The sequence below is a fragment of the Salmo salar genome, chromosome 20 (assembly GCF_965601325.2).
Source record: "Salmo salar chromosome 20, fSalSal1, whole genome shotgun sequence".
Lineage (NCBI taxonomy): Eukaryota > Metazoa > Chordata > Actinopteri > Salmoniformes > Salmonidae > Salmo > Salmo salar.
Window position 1 is genome coordinate 82236678 of NC_138310.1, and position 19214 is coordinate 82255891.

Consider the following 19214-nt stretch of genomic DNA (forward strand, 5'->3'; position numbering starts at 1 on the left):
TTATACTGTCCACCAGAACAGGTGTGTTTATACTGTCCACCAGAACAGGTGTGTTTATACTGTCTACCAAAACAGGTGTGTTTATACTGTCCACCAGAACAGGTGTGTTTATACTGTCCACCAGAACAGGTGTGTTTATACTGTCCACCAGAACAGGTGTGTTTATACTGTCCACCAGAACAGGTGTGTTTGTTTATACTGTCCACCAGAACAGGTGTGTTTATACTGTCTACCAGAACAGGTGTGTTTATACTGTCTACCAGAACAGGTGTGTTTATACTGTCCACCAGAACAGGTGTGTTTATACTGTCCACCAGAACAGGTGTGTTTGTTTATACTGTCCATCAGAACAGGTGTGTTTGTTTATACTGTCCACCAGAACAGGTGTGTTTGTTTATACTGTCCACCAGAACAGGTGTGTTTGTTTATACTGTCCACCAGAACAGGTGTGTTTGTTTATACTGTCCACCAGAACAGGTGTGTTTGTTTATACTGTCCACCAGAACAGGTGTGTGTGTTTATACTGTCCACCAGAACAGGTGTGTTTATACTGTCTACCAGAACAGGTGTGTTTATACTGTCTACCAGAACAGGTGTGTTTATACTGTCCACCAGAACAGGTGTGTTTATACTGTTCACCAGAACAGGTGTGTTTATACTGTCCACCAGAACAGGTGTGTTTATACTGTCCACCAGAACAGGTGTGTTTGTTTATACTGTCCACCAGAACAGGTGTGTTTGTTTATACTGTCCACCAGAACAGGTGTGTGTGTTTATACTGTCCACCAGAACAGGTGTGTTTATACTGTCCACCAGAACAGGTGTGTTTATACTGTCCACCAGAACAGGTGTGTTTATACTGTCCACCTGAACAGGTGTGTTTATACTGTCTACCAGAACAGGTGTGTTTATACTGTCCACCAGAACAGGTGTGTTTATACTGTCCACCAGAACAGGTGTGTTTATACTGTCCACCAGAACAGGTGTGTTTATACTGTCCACCAGAACAGGTGTGTTTATACTGTCCACCAGAACAGGTGTGTTTATACTGTCCACCAGAACAGGTGTGTTTATACTGTCCACCAGAACAGGTGTGTTTATACTGTCTACCAGAACAGGTGTGTTTATACTGTCCACCTGAACAGGTTTGTTTATACTGTCCACCAGAACAGGTGTGTGTGTTTATACTGTCCACCAGAACAGGTGTGTTTATACTGTCCACCTGAACAGGTGTGTTTATACTGTCCACCAGAACAGGTTTGTTTATACTGTCCTCCTGAACAGGTTTGTTTATACTGTCCACCTGAACAGGTGTGTTTATACTGTCCACCAGAACAGGTGTGTTTATACTGTCCACCAGAACAGGTGTGTTTATACTGTCCACCACAACAGGTGTGTGTGTTTATACTGTCCACCAGAACAGGTGTGTGTGTTTATACTGTCCACCAGAACAGGTGTGTTTATACTGTCCACCAGAACAGGTGTGTTTGTTTATACTGTCCACCAGAACAGGTGTGTTTGTTTATACTGTCCACCAGAACAGGTGTGTGTGTTTATACTGTCCACCAGAACAGGTGTGTGTGTTTATACTGTCCACCAGAACAGGTGTGTTTATACTGTCCACCAGAACAGGTGTGTGTGTTTATACTGTCCACCAGAACAGGTGTGTTTGTTTATACTGTCCACCAGAACAGGTGTGTTTGTTTATACTGTCCACCAGAACAGGTGTGTTTATACTGTCCACCAGAACAGGTGTGTTTATACTGTCCACCAGAACAGGTGTGTTTATACTGTCCACCAGAACAGGTGTGTTTATACTGTCTACCAGAACAGGTGTGTTTATACTGTCCACCTGAACAGGTTTGTTTATACTGTCCACCAGAACAGGTGTGTGTGTTTATACTGTCCACCAGAACAGGTGTGTTTATACTGTCCACCTGAACAGGTGTGTTTATACTGTCCACCAGAACAGGTTTGTTTATACTGTCCACCTGAACAGGTTTGTTTATACTGTCCACCAGAACAGGTGTGTTTGTTTATACTGTCCACCAGAACAGGTGTGTTTGTTTATACTGTCCACCAGAACAGGTGTGTTTGTTTATACTGTCCACCAGAACAGGTGTGTTTGTTTATACTGTCCACCAGAACAGGTGTGTTTATACTGTCCACCTGAACAGGTTTGTTTATACTGTCCACCAGAACAGGTGTGTGTGTTTATACTGTCCACCAGAACAGGTGTGTTTATACTGTCCACCTGAACAGGTGTGTTTATACTGTCCACCAGAACAGGTTTGTTTATACTGTCCACCTGAACAGGTTTGTTTATACTGTCCACCTGAACAGGTGTGTTTATACTGTCCACCTGAACAGGTGTGTTTATACTGTCAACCAGAACAGGTGTGTGTGTTTATACTGTCCACCAGAACAGGTGTGTGTGTTTATACTGTCCACCAGAACAGGTGTGTGTGTTTATACTGTCCACCAGAACAGGTGTGTTTATACTGTCCACCAGAACAGGTGTGTGTGTTTATACTGTCCACCAGAACAGGTGTGTGTGTTTATACTGTCCACCAGAACAGGTGTGTTTATACTGTCCACCAGAACAGGTGTGTTTGTTTATACTGTCCACCAGAACAGGTGTGTTTGTTTATACTGTCCACCAGAACAGGTGTGTGTGTTTATACTGTCCACCAGAACAGGTGTGTGTGTTTATACTGTCCACCAGAACAGGTGTGTTTATACTGTCCACCAGAACAGGTGTGTGTGTTTATACTGTCCACCAGAACAGGTGTGTTTGTTTATACTGTCCACCAGAACAGGTGTGTTTGTTTATACTGTCCACCAGAACAGGTGTGTTTATACTGTCCACCAGAACAGGTTTGTTTATACTGTCCACCAGAACAGGTGTGTTTATACTGTCCACCAGAACAGGTGTGTTTATACTGTCTACCAGAACAGGTGTGTTTATACTGTCCACCTGAACAGGTTTGTTTATACTGTCCACCAGAACAGGTGTGTGTGTTTATACTGTCCACCAGAACAGGTGTGTTTATACTGTCCACCTGAACAGGTGTGTTTATACTGTCCACCAGAACAGGTTTGTTTATACTGTCCACCTGAACAGGTTTGTTTATACTGTCCACCTGAACAGGTGTGTTTGTTTATACTGTCCACCAGAACAGGTGTGTTTGTTTATACTGTCCACCAGAACAGGTGTGTGTGTTTATACTGTCCACCTGAACAGGTGTGTGTGTTTATACTGTCCACCAGAACAGGTGTGTTTATACTGTCCACCAGAACAGGTGTGTTTGTTTATACTGTCCACCAGAACAGGTGTGTTTGTTTATACTGTCCACCAGAACAGGTGTGTTTGTTTATACTGTCCACCAGAACAGGTGTGTTTGTTTATACTGTCCACCAGAACAGGTGTGTTTGTTTATACTGTCCACCAGAACAGGTGTGTTTGTTTATACTGTCCACCAGAACAGGTGTGTTTGTTTATACTGTCCACCAGAACAGGTGTGTTTATACTGTCTACCAGAACAGGTGTGTTTATACTGTCCACCTGAACAGGTTTGTTTATACTGTCCACCAGAACAGGTGTGTGTGTTTATACTGTCCACCAGAACAGGTGTGTTTATACTGTCCACCTGAACAGGTGTGTTTATACTGTCCACCAGAACAGGTTTGTTTATACTGTCCACCTGAACAGGTTTGTTTATACTGTCCACCTGAACAGGTGTGTTTATACTGTCCACCTGAACAGGTGTGTTTATACTGTCAACCAGAACAGGTGTGTGTGTTTATACTGTCCACCAGAACAGGTGTGTGTGTTTATACTGTCCACCAGAACAGGTGTGTGTGTTTATACTGTCCACCAGAACAGGTGTGTTTATACTGTCCACCAGAACAGGTGTGTTTGTTTATACTGTCCACCAGAACAGGTGTGTGTGTTTATACTGTCCACCAGAACAGGTGTGTTTGTTTATACTGTCCACCAGAACAGGTGTGTTTGTTTATACTGTCCACCAGAACAGGTGTGTTTGTTTATACTGTCCACCAGAACAGGTGTGTTTGTTTATACTGTCTACCAGAACAGGTGTGTTTATACTGTCTACCAGAACAGGTGTGTTTATACTGTCCACCAGAACAGGTGTGTTTATACTGTCTACCAGAACAGGTGTGTTTATACTGTCCACCAGAACAGGTGTGTTTATACTGTCTACCAGAACAGGTGTGTTTATACTGTCCACCAGAACAGGTGTGTTTATACTGTCCACCAGAACAGGTGTGTGTGTTTATACTGTCCACCAGAACAGGTGTGTTTGTTTATACTGTCCACCAGAACAGGTGTGTTTGTTTATACTGTCCACGAGAACAGGTGTGTTTGTTTATACTGTCTACCAGAACAGGTGTGTTTGTTTATACTGTCTACCAGAACAGGTGTGTTTATACTGTCCACCAGAACAGGTGTGTTTATACTGTCCACCAGAACAGGTGTGTTTATACTGTCCACCAGAACAGGTGTGTTTATACTGTCCACCAGAACAGGTGTGTTTATACGGTCCACCAGAACAGGTGTGTTTGTTTATACTGTCCACCAGAACAGGTGTGTTTGTTTATACTGTCCACCAGAACAGGTGTGTTTGTTTATACTGTCCACCAGAACAGGTGTGTGTGTTTATACTGTCCACCAGAACAGGTGTGTGTGTTTATACTGTCCACCAGAACAGGTGTGTGTGTTTATACTGTCCACCAGAACAGGTTTGTTTATACTGTCCACCAGAACAGGTGTGTGTGTTTATACTGTCCACCAGAACAGGTGTGTTTATACTGTCCACCTGAACAGGTGTGTTTATACTGTCCACCAGAACAGGTTTGTTTATACTGTCCACCTGAACAGGTTTGTTTATACTGTCCACCTGAACAGGTTTGTTTATACTGTCCACCTGAACAGGTGTGTTTATACTGTCCACCAGAACAGGTGTGTTTATACTGTCCACCAGAACAGGTGTGTTTATACTGTCCACCAGAACAGGTGTGTGTGTTTATACTGTCCACCAGAACAGGTGTGTGTGTTTATACTGTCCACCAGAACAGGTGTGTTTATACTGTCCACCAGAACAGGTGTGTTTGTTTATACTGTCCACCAGAACAGGTGTGTTTGTTTATACTGTCCACCAGAACAGGTGTGTTTGTTTATACTGTCCACCAGAACAGGTGTGTGTGTTTATACTGTCCACCAGAACAGGTGTGTGTGTTTATACTGTCCACCAGAACAGGTGTGTTTATACTGTCCACCAGAACAGGTGTGTGTGTTTATACTGTCCACCAGAACAGGTGTGTTTGTTTATACTGTCCACCAGAACAGGTGTGTTTGTTTATACTGTCCACCAGAACAGGTGTGTTTATACTGTCCACCAGAACAGGTGTGTTTATACTGTCCACCAGAACAGGTGTGTTTATACTGTCCACCAGAACAGGTGTGTTTATACTGTCTACCAGAACAGGTGTGTTTATACTGTCCACCTGAACAGGTTTGTTTATACTGTCCACCAGAACAGGTGTGTGTGTTTATACTGTCCACCAGAACAGGTGTGTTTATACTGTCCACCTGAACAGGTGTGTTTATACTGTCCACCAGAACAGGTTTGTTTATACTGTCCACCTGAACAGGTTTGTTTATACTGTCCACCTGAACAGGTGTGTTTGTTTATACTGTCCACCAGAACAGGTGTGTTTGTTTATACTGTCCACCAGAACAGGTGTGTGTGTTTATACTGTCCACCAGAACAGGTGTGTTTATACTGTCCACCAGAACAGGTGTGTTTATACTGTCCACCAGAACAGGTGTGTTTGTTTATACTGTCCACCAGAACAGGTGTGTTTGTTTATACTGTCCACCAGAACAGGTGTGTTTGTTTATACTGTCCACCAGAACAGGTGTGTTTGTTTATACTGTCCACCAGAACAGGTGTGTTTGTTTATACTGTCCACCAGAACAGGTGTGTTTGTTTATACTGTCCACCAGAACAGGTGTGTTTGTTTATACTGTCCACCAGAACAGGTGTGTTTATACTGTCTACCAGAACAGGTGTGTTTATACTGTCCACCTGAACAGGTTTGTTTATACTGTCCACCAGAACAGGTGTGTGTGTTTATACTGTCCACCAGAACAGGTGTGTTTATACTGTCCACCTGAACAGGTGTGTTTATACTGTCCACCAGAACAGGTTTGTTTATACTGTCCACCTGAACAGGTTTGTTTATACTGTCCACCTGAACAGGTGTGTTTATACTGTCCACCTGAACAGGTGTGTTTATACTGTCAACCAGAACAGGTGTGTGTGTTTATACTGTCCACCAGAACAGGTGTGTGTGTTTATACTGTCCACCAGAACAGGTGTGTGTGTTTATACTGTCCACCAGAACAGGTGTGTTTATACTGTCCACCAGAACAGGTGTGTTTGTTTATACTGTCCACCAGAACAGGTGTGTGTGTTTATACTGTCCACCAGAACAGGTGTGTTTGTTTATACTGTCCACCAGAACAGGTGTGTTTGTTTATACTGTCCACCAGAACAGGTGTGTTTGTTTATACTGTCCACCAGAACAGGTGTGTTTGTTTATACTGTCCACCAGAACAGGTGTGTTTGTTTATACTGTCTACCAGAACAGGTGTGTTTATACTGTCTACCAGAACAGGTGTGTTTATACTGTCCACCAGAACAGGTGTGTTTATACTGTCTACCAGAACAGGTGTGTTTATACTGTCCACCAGAACAGGTGTGTTTATACTGTCTACCAGAACAGGTGTGTTTATACTGTCCACCAGAACAGGTGTGTTTATACTGTCCACCAGAACAGGTGTGTGTGTTTATACTGTCCACCAGAACAGGTGTGTTTGTTTATACTGTCCACCAGAACAGGTGTGTTTGTTTATACTGTCCACGAGAACAGGTGTGTTTGTTTATACTGTCTACCAGAACAGGTGTGTTTGTTTATACTGTCTACCAGAACAGGTGTGTTTATACTGTCCACCAGAACAGGTGTGTTTATACTGTCCACCAGAACAGGTGTGTTTATACTGTCCACCAGAACAGGTGTGTTTATACTGTCCACCAGAACAGGTGTGTTTATACGGTCCACCAGAACAGGTGTGTTTGTTTATACTGTCCACCAGAACAGGTGTGTTTGTTTATACTGTCCACCAGAACAGGTGTGTTTGTTTATACTGTCCACCAGAACAGGTGTGTGTGTTTATACTGTCCACCAGAACAGGTGTGTGTGTTTATACTGTCCACCAGAACAGGTGTGTGTGTTTATACTGTCCACCAGAACAGGTGTGTTTATACTGGCCACCAGAACAGGTGTGTGTGTTTATACTGTCTACCAGAACAGGTGTGTTTATACTGTCCACCAGAACAGGTGTGTGTGTTTATACTGTCCACCAGAACAGGTGTGTGTGTTTATACTGTCCACCAGAACAGGTGTGTGTGTTTATACTGTCCACCAGAACAGGTGTGTGTGTTTATACTGTCCACCAGAACAGGTGTGTGTGTTTATACTGTCCACCAGAACAGGTGTGTGTGTTTATACTGTCCACCAGAACAGGTGTGTGTGTTTATACTGTCCACCAGAACAGGTGTGTGTGTTTATACTGTCTACCAGAACAGGTGTGTTTATACTGTCCACCAGAACAGGTGTGTTTATACTGTCCATCAGAACAGGTGTGTGTGTTTATACTGTCCACCAGAACAGGTGTGTGTGTTTATACTGTCCACTAGAACAGGTGTGTTTATACTGTCTACCAGAACAGGTGTGTTTATACTGTCTACCAGAACAGTTGTGTTTATACTGTCCACCAGAACAGGTGTGTTTATACTGTCCACCAGAACAGGTGTGTTTATACTGTGTGTGTGTTTATACTGTCCACCAGAACAGGTGTGTGTGTTTATACTGTCCACCAGAACAGGTTTGTTTATACTGTCCACCAGAACAGGTGTCTTTATACTGTCCACCAGAACAGGTGTGTTTATACTGTCCACCAGAACAGGTGTGTTTATACTGTCTACCAGAACAGGTGTGTTTATACTGTCCACCAGAACAGGTGTGTTTATACTGTCCACCAGAACAGGTGTGTTTATACTGCCCACCAGAACAGGTGTGTTTATACTGTCCACCAGAACAGGTGTGTTTATACTGTCCACCAGAACAGGTGTGTTTATACTGTCTACCAGAACAGGTGTGTTTATACTGTCCACCAGAACAGGTGTGTTTATACTGTCCACCAGAACAGGTGTGTGTGTTTATACTGTCCACCAGAACAGGTGTGTGTGTTTATACTGTCCACCAGAACAGGTGTGTGTGTTTATACTGTCTACCAGAACAGGTGTGTTTATACTGTCCACCAGAACAGGTGTGTTTATACTGTCCACCAGAACAGTTGTGTGTGTTTATACTGTCCACCAGAACAGGTGTGTGTGTTTATACTGTCCACCAGAACAGGTGTGTTTATACTGTCTACCAGAACAGGTGTGTTTGTTTATACTGTCCACCAGAACAGGTGTGTTTATACTGTCCACCAGAACAGGTGTGTTTATACTGTCCACCAGAACAGGTGTGTTTATACTGTCCACCAGAACAGGTGTGTTTATACTGTCTACCAGAACAGGTGTGTTTATACTGTCCACCAGAACAGTTGTGTTTATACTGTCCACCAGAACGGGTGTGTTTTTACTGTCCAGCAGAACGGGTGTGTTTTTACTGTCCAGCAGAACAGGTGTGTTTATACTGTCCACCAGAACAGGTGTGTTTATACTGTCCACCAGAACAGGTGTGTTTATACTGTCCACCAGAACAGGTGTGTTTGTTATTATGTCCACCAGAACAGGTGTGTTTATACTGTCCACCAGAACAGGTGTGTTTATACTGTCCACCAGAACAGGTGTGTTTATACTGTCTACCAGAACAGGTGTGTTTATACTGTCTACCAGAACAGGTGTGTTTATACTGTCTACCAGAACAGGTGTGTTTATACTGTCTACCAGAACAGGTGTGTTTATACTGTCCACCAGAACAGGTGTGTTTATACTGTCCACCAGAACAGGTGTGTTTATACTGTCCACCAGAACAGGTGTGTTTATACTGTCCACCAGAACAGGTGTCTTTATACTGTCCACCAGAACAGGTGTGTTTATACTGTCCACCAGAACAGGTGTGTTTATACTGTCCACCAGAACAGGTGTGTTTATACTGTCCACCAGAACAGGTGTGTTTATACTGTCCACCAGAACAGGTGTGTTTATACTGTCCACCAGAACAGGTGTGTTTATACTGTCCACCAGAACAGGTGTGTTTATACTGTCTACCAGAACAGGTGTGTTTATACTGTCCACCAGAACAGGTGTGTTTATACTGTCCACCAGAACAGGTGTGTGTGTTTATACTGTCCACCAGAACAGGTGTGTGTGTTTATACTGTCCACCAGAACAGGTGTGTGTGTTTATACTGTCTACCAGAACAGGTGTGTTTATACTGTCCACCAGAACAGGTGTGTTTATACTGTCCACCAGAACAGTTGTGTGTGTTTATACTGTCCACCAGAACAGGTGTGTGTGTTTATACTGTCCACCAGAACAGGTGTGTTTATACTGTCTACCAGAACAGGTGTGTTTGTTTATACTGTCCACCAGAACAGGTGTGTTTATACTGTCCACCAGAACAGGTGTGTTTATACTGTCCACCAGAACAGGTGTGTTTATACTGTCCACCAGAACAGGTGTGTTTATACTGTCTACCAGAACAGGTGTGTTTATACTGTCCACCAGAACAGTTGTGTTTATACTGTCCACCAGAACAGGTGTGTTTTTACTGTCCAGCAGAACGGGTGTGTTTTTACTGTCCAGCAGAACAGGTGTGTTTATACTGTCCACCAGAACAGGTGTGTTTATACTGTCCACCAGAACAGGTGTGTTTATACTGTCCACCAGAACAGGTGTGTTTATACTGTCCACCAGAACAGGTGTGTTTATACTGTCCACCAGAACAGGTGTGTTTATACTGTCCACCAGAACAGGTGTGTTTATACTGTCCACCAGAACAGGTGTGTTTATACTGTCCACCAGAACAGGTGTGTTTGTTTATACTGTCCACCAGAACAGGTGTGTTTGTTTATACTGTCCACCAGAACAGGTGTGTTTGTTTATACTGTCCACCAGAACAGGTGTGTTTGTTTATGCTGTCCACCAGAACAGGTGTGTTTATACTGTCTACCAGAACAGGTGTGTTTATACTGTCTACCAGAACAGGTGTGTTTGTTTATACTGTCCACCAGAACAGGTGTGTTTGTTTATACTGTCCACCAGAACAGGTGTGTTTATACTGTCCACCAGAACAGGTGTGTTTATACTGTCCACCAGAACAGGTGTGTGTGTTTATACTGTCCACCAGAACAGGTGTGTGTGTTTATACTGTCCACCAGAACAGGTGTGTGTGTTTATACTGTCTACCAGAACAGGTGTGTGTGTTTATACTGTCCACCAGAACAGGTGTGTTTATACTGTCCGCCAGAACAGGTGTGTTTATACTGTCCACCAGAACAGGTGTGTTTATACTGTCCACCAGAACAGGTGTGTTTATACTGTCCACCAGAACAGGTGTGTTTATACTGTCCACCAGAACAGGTGTGTTTATACTGTCCACCAGAACAGGTGTGTTTATACTGTCCACCAGAACAGGTGTGTTTTTACTGTCCACCAGAACAGGTGTGTTTATACTGTCCACCAGAACAGGTGTGTTTATACTGTCCACCAGAACAGGTGTGTTTATACTATCCACCAGAACAGGTGTGTTTATACTGTCCACCAGAACAGGTGTGTTTATACTGTCCACCAGAACAGGTGTGTTTATACTGTCCACCATAACAGGTGTGTTTATACTGTCCACCAGAACAGGTGTGTTTATACTGTCCACCAGAACAGGTGTGTTTGTTTATACTGTCTACCAGAACAGGTGTGTTTATACTGTCCACCAGAACAGGTGTGTGTGTGTGTGTGTGTGTGTGTGTGTGTGTGTGTGTGTGTGTGTATATATATACTGTCCACCAGAACAGGGGTGTGTGTGTGTATATGCTAAGTGTGTGTGGTACTGTATGTGTGTGTTTTACAAAAGCCACATCTCTGAGGTGTGTGTGTGTTTTGCAGGAGTAAGCACGGGGCCACCAACTACATCCCAGAGCAGTTTCTGGATGACTTCCTGGACCTGGTAGTGTGGGGTCATGAACATGAGTGTCTGATAAACCCCAGCAGGAACGAACAGAGGCTGTTCTACGTCACTCAGCCTGGTAGCTCTGTTGCCACGTCACTGTCCCCCGGAGAGGCCGTCAAGAAGTACGCCAACACACACACACACACTCAAACACTTTTATATACACTCAAGTAGCACTCACTGTGTGTGTCTGCATATTTGTATGCCCTTGTGTGTGTCATTGCCTGTGTGCATGTGTGTGTGTGTGTGCGCAGGCACATAGGTCTGCTGAGGGTGAAGGGGCGTAAGATGAACCTTCAGAAGATCCCGCTGCACACGGTTCGTCAGTTCTTCATCCAGGACCTGGTCCTCTCAGAGCACCCTGACCTCTTCAACCCTGACATGCCCAAGGTCAACCAGAGGGTAGAGGCCTTCTGCCAGGAGAAGGTGAGCACAAGGCGCTCTCTCTCTCTTTCTTGCTCGCTCTTTCTCTCTCCCAGGCTGTCTGTCTCTCTCTCTCGCTCTCCCTGACTGTGTGTGTGTTGGTTCCCAGGTGGAAGCGATGATTGAGGAAGCAGAGCGAGATCGACTGGGAAACCCCCTTACCCCTGAGAAACCCCTGATACGCCTTAGAGTGAGTGAGACACAAGTAACATTTTATAATTAAGCAATAAGGCCCGAGGGGGTGTGGTATATGGCCAATATACCACGGCTAAGGGATGTTCTTATGCACAAGTGCCTGGATACAGCCCTTAGCCGTGGTCTGTTGGCCATATACCACAAACCCCTGAGGTGCCTTATTGCTATTATAAACTGGTTACCAATGTAATTAAAACAGTAAAATAAATGTTTTGTCATAGCCGTGGTATACGGTCTGATATACCTCGGCTGTTAGCCAATCAGCATTCAGCGCTCAAACCACCCAGATTATAATACGTCATTCTGTTGAACACTGCAACAGCATCAAGGTTATTTCTCAAGGTAGAATTTACAATTCCCACTTTCTCTCTTTCTATTTCTCTCTGTCACACTTTTATCCTGCTCTCTCTCTCTCTCTCTCTCTCTCTCTCTCTCTCTCTCTCTCTCTCTCTCTCTCTCTCTCTCTCTTCAATTCAGTAGACTTTATTGACATGGCAAATTAAATTAATTACATTGTCAAAGTATACATAACAAAAATGGTGGGACCAACAGCAATAATAATAGTAGGAGTGGACATGGGATTACCATTAACAACAACTACAACAACAATATTAAGGAGAATAACAATACAATAAAGCAATAGTAGTAGACGAGTCTCAACCTGACTGAGAAGGCACATGACATGGTATGAAAGCCTAAAGAAAACTAAATGGGAAATATTATTGACATTACATCGCACTTTTCACTTGCTGTCCCTCAGGTTGTGGCAGGAGGACACATACAGTGTTTGAAGGCCAAAACATTTAGACTTTTCACCCAATAAATATTTTAAAAAATTCTACATCTTTTATAGTTTCAAATTCTTTGTACTGAATGATCATTTTGGGAAAGAAAGATTCTCTTAGGTCTGAGTATTTGTCACAGTGTAATATTTGTCTCTCTCTCAAGGTGGACTACAGCGGTGGTTTTGAGGCCTTCAATGCCACTCGTTTCAGTCAGAAGTTTGTAGAGCAGGTTGCAAACCCCAAAGATGTTGTTCACTTCATCAGACAGAAGGAGTACAAGGCCAAAGTTAAAGGTAACACACACACACACACACTCCATGCACCATAATCATAACATTTGACAAGACTACTTTTTCTGATGTTCAGGTCACTCGCCTGTCTCTGTGTTTTTTGCTGTGTAAGTGCAGGCGAAGAGGATGTTGACTTTGGGCAGCTCCTGAGTCACTCCTCAACTGAGGGTCTGAGGGTGGAGGATCTAGTTAAAGAATACTTCCAGACAGCAGAAAAGGTACACACACATTTCTCCATACCCTGACTGTGTGTCTGGATGTGTGTTAACATGACTGTGTGTGTAGTAGGGCTGATCCCAATTAGTTGACTGGTCGATTGTTTGGTTGTTATGCTGTTGGTCGACTGAGATTGTTTTAGTTGAGCAGTAACAAATGTACAGTACCAGTCAAAAGTTTGGACACCTACTCATTCCAGGGTTTTTCTTTATTTGTACTATTTTCTACATTGTAGAATAATAGTGAAGACATCAAAACTATGAAATAAAACACATGGAATCGTCAAAAAAGTGTTTAACAAATCTAAATATATTTTATATTCGAGATTCTTCAAAGTAGCCACCCTTTACCTTAATGACAGCTTTGCACACTCTTGGCATTCTCTCAACCAGCTTCACGAGGTAATCACCTGGAATGCATTTCAATTAACACGTGTGCCTTGTTAAAAGTTCATTTGTGGAATTTCTTTCCTTCTTAATGCGTTTAAGACAATCCGTTGTGTTGTGACAAGGTAGGGGTGGTATACAGAAGATAGACCATGTCGATATTATGGCAAGAACAGCTCAAATAAGCAAAGAGAAACGACAGTCCATCATTACTTTAAGACATGAAGGTCAGTCAATCTGGAAAATGTCAAGAACTTTGAACGTTTCTTCAAGTGCAGTCGCAAAAACCATCAAGCGCTATGATGAAACTGGCTCTCATGAGGACCACCACAGGAAAGGCTGACCCAGAGTTACCTCTGCTGCAGAGGATAAGTTCATTAGAGTTACCAGCCTCAGATTGCAGCCCAAATAAATGTAAAAGTAACAGACACATCTCAACATCAACTGTTCAGAGGAGACTGCGTGAATCAGGCCTTCATGGTCGAATTGCTGCAAAGAAACCACTACTAAAAGACACCAATAAGAAGAAGAGACTTGCTTGGGCCAAGAAACACAAGCAATGGACATTAGACCGGTGTGCTTTGGTCTGATGAGTCCAAATGTGAGATTTTTGGTTCCAACCGCCGTGTCTTTGTGAGACGCAGAGTAGGTGAACGGATGATCTCCGCATGTGTGGTTCCCACCGTGAAGCATGGAGGAGCAGGTCTGATGGTGTGGGGGTGCTTTGCTGGTGACACTGTCTGTGATTTATTTAGAAAAACTCTTGAATGAGTAAGTGTGTCCAAACGTTTGACTGGTACTGTATATACAGTGGGGCAAAAAAGTATTTAGTCAGCCACCAATTGTGCAAGTTCTCCCACTTAAAAAGATGAGAGAGGCCTGTAATTCTCATCATAGGTCTAATGATGACTAAATACTTTTTTGCCCCACTGTATATTTGCACTCATCTCAGTGAACTAATCCATTGCGGAAGCCTAGACTAAAAGCCCATTTTGATCCGAAAATGTGGTCGGAGGCTCCATATGGAGGGTGTGACGCAATTGCGGAGGCATGCCGAGGCCAAATTGAGGTCTGTACCACATCGCCATGCCCCTCCCAAATGTTGTAACAATGTGGAGGGCTCTGTATAGCTCCACGATGACATGATTGGTTGATGGTAGGTGAGGGTGGTACATCCTGTATAAACACACTCCCTTGACAACAGCTCTGCACTGCTCCGCAAGGAGTATGAATTCCTGACTTCTGCTGAGGCCGTTCTTACCCTGCATTCTGCTGAGGCCGTTCTCGCCCTGACTTCTGCTGAGGCCGTTCTTGCCCTGACTTCTGCCGAGGCCGTTCTCGCCCTGACTTCTGCCGAGGCCGTATCACCGTAAATGCTGCATGGCCAATGCAGACGTCAGATTGACCCTGCACCCAGATGGACAATGCACTTCTCTCTCCACAATGCACTTCTCTCTCCACAATGCACTTCTCTCCCGCCAATTTGTGCACATTCATTGTTTCATAACTTCATTGTGTGAATTGTTTGGGTTTGATTGTTAGTGTATATCACTTCCCCATATCACCAGCAGTATGTTTACTGTTAATTCCTATGATTTCTAATCCACAATGTTTGTTACTTTGATTACAGTAATTATTTTAATGCATTGAATATTATTCCGCTAGTCCTGTTCTCATTGTCGGAGTGGACACATTGTTTACAGAGTGCACAACCTATGCTACACTGTGAGAAACAAGTTTTGGTTTATTCTATTCCATTAACGAGTTTTGTTCATTTAGTCATTTTCTTTTGTTTGGAGCTCTCCTGTCCATGTTGAATAAGGACACACACACAGAAGCTACCTGAAAAATCTTTCCAGCTCTCTCCCTTTTGATAACCACTTGGCGTGAAAGCAAAAAATGTCTTGCTCTGATCCAGTGGAAAGATAGACCTTCCTGATTACTTCTCATCAGTGCTTGACTTGGACTGAAATAGGTTCCAGTACTCATTTTGGGTGTCAGTACTGTTTATATTTAGGTGCAGGAGCTCCACAATACTGTTGAGTTAATATTGTATAAGAGGAACAGAGACTCCACAATACTGTTGAGTTAATATTCTATAAGAGGAACAGGGACTCCACAATACTGTTGAGTTAATATTCTATAAGAGGAACAGGGACTCCACAATACTGTTGAGTTAATATTCTATAAGAGGAACAGGGACTCCACAATACTGTTGAGTTAATATTCTATAAGAGGAACAGGGACTCCACAATACTGTTGAGTTAATATTCTATAAGAGGAACAGGGACTCCACAATACTGTTGAGTTAATATTCTATAAGAGGAACAGGGACTCCACAATACTGTTGAGTTAATATTCTATAAGAGGAACAGGGACTCCACAATACTGTTGAGTTAATATTCTATAAGAGGAACAGGGACTCCACAATACTGTTGAGTTCATATTCTATAAGAGGAACAGGGACTCCACAATACTGTTGAGTTAATATTCTATAAGAGGAACAGGGACTCCACAATACTGTTGAGTTAATATTCTATAAGAGGAACAGGGACTCCACAATACTGTTGAGTTCATATTCTATAAGAGGAACAGGGACTCCACAATACTGTTGAGTTAATATTCTATAAGAGGAACAGGGACTCCACAATACTGTTGAGTTCATATTCTATAAGAGGAACAGGGACTCCACAATACTGTTGAGTTAATATTCTATAAGAGGAACAGGGACTCCACAATACTGTTGAGTTAATATTCTATAAGAGGAACAGAGACTCCACAATACTGTTGAGTTAATATTCTATAAGAGGAACAGGAGCTCCACAATACTGTTGAGTTAATATTCTATAAGAGGAACAGGGACTCCACAATACTGTTGAGTTAATATTCTATAAGAGGAACAGGGACTCCACAATACTGTTGAGTTAATATTCTATAAGAGGAACAGGGACTCCACAATACTGTTGAGTTAATATTCTATAAGAGGAACAGGGACTCCACAATACTGTTGAGTTCATATTCTATAAGAGGAACAGGGACTCCACAATACTGTTGAGTTAATATTCTATAAGAGGAACAGGGACTCCACAATACTGTTGAGTTAATATTCTATAAGAGGAACAGGGACTCCACAATACTGTTGAGTTCATATTCTATAAGAGGAACAGGGACTCCACAATACTGTTGAGTTAATATTCTATAAGAGGAACAGGGACTCCACAATACTGTTGAGTTAATATTCTATAAGAGGAACAGGGACTCCACAATACTGTTGAGTTAATATTCTATAAGAGGAACAGGGACTCCACAATACTGTTGAGTTCATATTCTATAAGAGGAACAGGGACTCCACAATACTGTTGAGTTAATATTCTATAAGAGGAACAGGAGCTCCACAATACTGTTGAGTTCATATTCTATAAGAGGAACAGGGACTCCACAATACTGTTGAGTTCATATTCTATAAGAGGAACAGGGACTCCACAATACTGTTGAGTTAATATTCTATAAGAGGAACAGGGACTCCACAATACTGTTGAGTTAATATTCTATAAGAGGAACAGGGACTCCACAATACTGTTGAGTTAATATTCTATAAGAGGAACAGGGACTCCACAATACTGTTGAGTTAATATTCTATAAGAGGAACAGGAGCTCCACAATACTGTTGAGTTCATATTCTATAAGAGGAACAGGGACTCCACAATACTGTTGAGTTAATATTCTATAAGAGGAACAGGGACTCCACAATACTGTTGAGTTAATATTCTATAAGAGGAACAGGGACTCCACAATACTGTTGAGTTAATATTCTATAAGAGGAACAGGGACTCCACAATACTGTTGAGTTAATATTCTATAAGAGGAACAGGGACTCCACAATACTGTTGAGTTAATATTCTATAAGAGGAACAGGGACTCCACAATACTGTTGAGTTAATATTCTATAAGAGGAACAGGAGCTCCACAATACTGTTGAGTTAATATTCTATAAGAGGAACAGGGACTCCACAATACTGTTGAGTTAATATTCTATAAGAGGAACAGGGACTCCACAATACTGTTGAGTTAATATTGTATAAGAGGAACAGGGACTCCACAATACTGTTGAGTTAATATTCTATAAGAGGAACAGGGACTCCACAATACTGTTGAGTTAATATTCTATAAGAGGAACAGGGACTCCACAATACTGTTGAGTTAATATTCTATAAGAGGAACAGGGACTCCACAATACTGTTGAGTTAATATTCTATAAGAGGAACAGGGACTCCACAATACTGTTGAGTTAATATTCTATAAGAGGAACAGGGACTCCACAATACTGTTGAGTTAATATTCTATAAGAGGAACAGGGACTCCACAATACTGTTGAGTTAATATTCTATAAGAGGAACAGGGACTCCACAATACTGTTGAGTTAATATTCTATAAGAGGAACAGGGACTCCACAATACTGTTGAGTTAATATTCTATAAGAGGAACAGGGACTCCACAATACTGTTGAGTTAATATTCTATAAGAGGAACAGGAGCTCCACAATACTGTTGAGTTAATATTCTATAAGAGGAACAGGGACTCCACAATACTGTTGAGTTAATATTCTATAAGAGAAACAGGGACTCCAGCAGTAGAACATGTGAGGTGCTGGTACTCGGCTCAGGTGAACTCCTGCCCAAGTCAAGCACTTACGGAAATAGCCTACAGCTGTGTCTGTCCCGAGCTCCCTGGCATGGGAAACTGAGGGCCCAGAATATTTTATACAATGTTACAAGTTCGCTAGCTAGCTTCTGGGCTGGACCCAATTTAATAGTTGATACAATGTTTAAAGTTCGTTGCAGACAGGCCATGTGTAGCCAATGTGATAGGATATTTCATTTAAAATCAGGATATTTTCTACCTGCATACTGAAATGTTTTTATTTGTTGGCTTTATGTAGGCTATTTTTAAATAAGTGGCAATGGCAATGGAAGTTCGTTTTTAGGTTTATCATTTTCATTTAGATTTGGATATCATTTTGATTAACCACATGACAATGATTTTGAGATATGAAGACATTATCATAAATTAACTGTTTAATGAAAATCTGCATTTGAAAACAATAACTGGCACGCAGATTGGTAGAAATGGTGAGATAAATTGACATTCCACATGAGAAAGGTTGCAGACTCCCCCGTATAGCCTGTTACCGGCAACTTCAGGAGAGTAATGGACGAATCTGCGAAAGCCAGCAGGAGAGGGAGGAGAATAGTTTGGACAGGTTCAGTTTTTATTCTTCTGGTTATCTAGATCTCTGGCGCCCTCTTGAGGCATCAAACCATAAGCTTAAAGCATCAGACAAGCTCAATGCACATTTTATTAAATGTCTATAAATGGAAAAATACACGTTTAAACATTTGAGCAATCGATTGGTCGAAAGAACAGACGAATTTCGGTTGACTTAAGATTTTGTTTTGTCAAGGACAGCCCAAGTGTGTGTGTGGACGTGTTTTAACGTGTGTGTGGACGTGTTTTAACGTGTGTGTGGACGTGTTTTAACGTGTGTGTGTGTGTGGACGTGTTTTAACGTGTGTGTGTGTGTGTTTTAACGTGTGTGTGTGTGTGTGTGTGTGTGTGTGTGTGTGTGTGTGGATGTGTGTTAACATGACTGT

At 42.3% G+C, this 19214-nt stretch overlaps 1 protein-coding gene across 1 annotated transcript in view; it reads left to right on the plus strand.

The window, feature by feature from the left end:
• mre11a (MRE11 homolog A, double strand break repair nuclease) overlaps window positions 1-19214 on the plus strand; it is a 43737-nt gene that overhangs the window by 16147 nt on the left and 8376 nt on the right. Inside the window, exons 7-11 of the mRNA NM_001139908.1 lie at window positions 11205-11390; window positions 11523-11694; window positions 11801-11881; window positions 12835-12964; window positions 13079-13179. Of these exons, the coding sequence (NP_001133380.1) occupies window positions 11205-11390; window positions 11523-11694; window positions 11801-11881; window positions 12835-12964; window positions 13079-13179 (670 nt within the window). The remainder of the gene's footprint in view (window positions 1-11204; window positions 11391-11522; window positions 11695-11800; window positions 11882-12834; window positions 12965-13078; window positions 13180-19214) is intronic.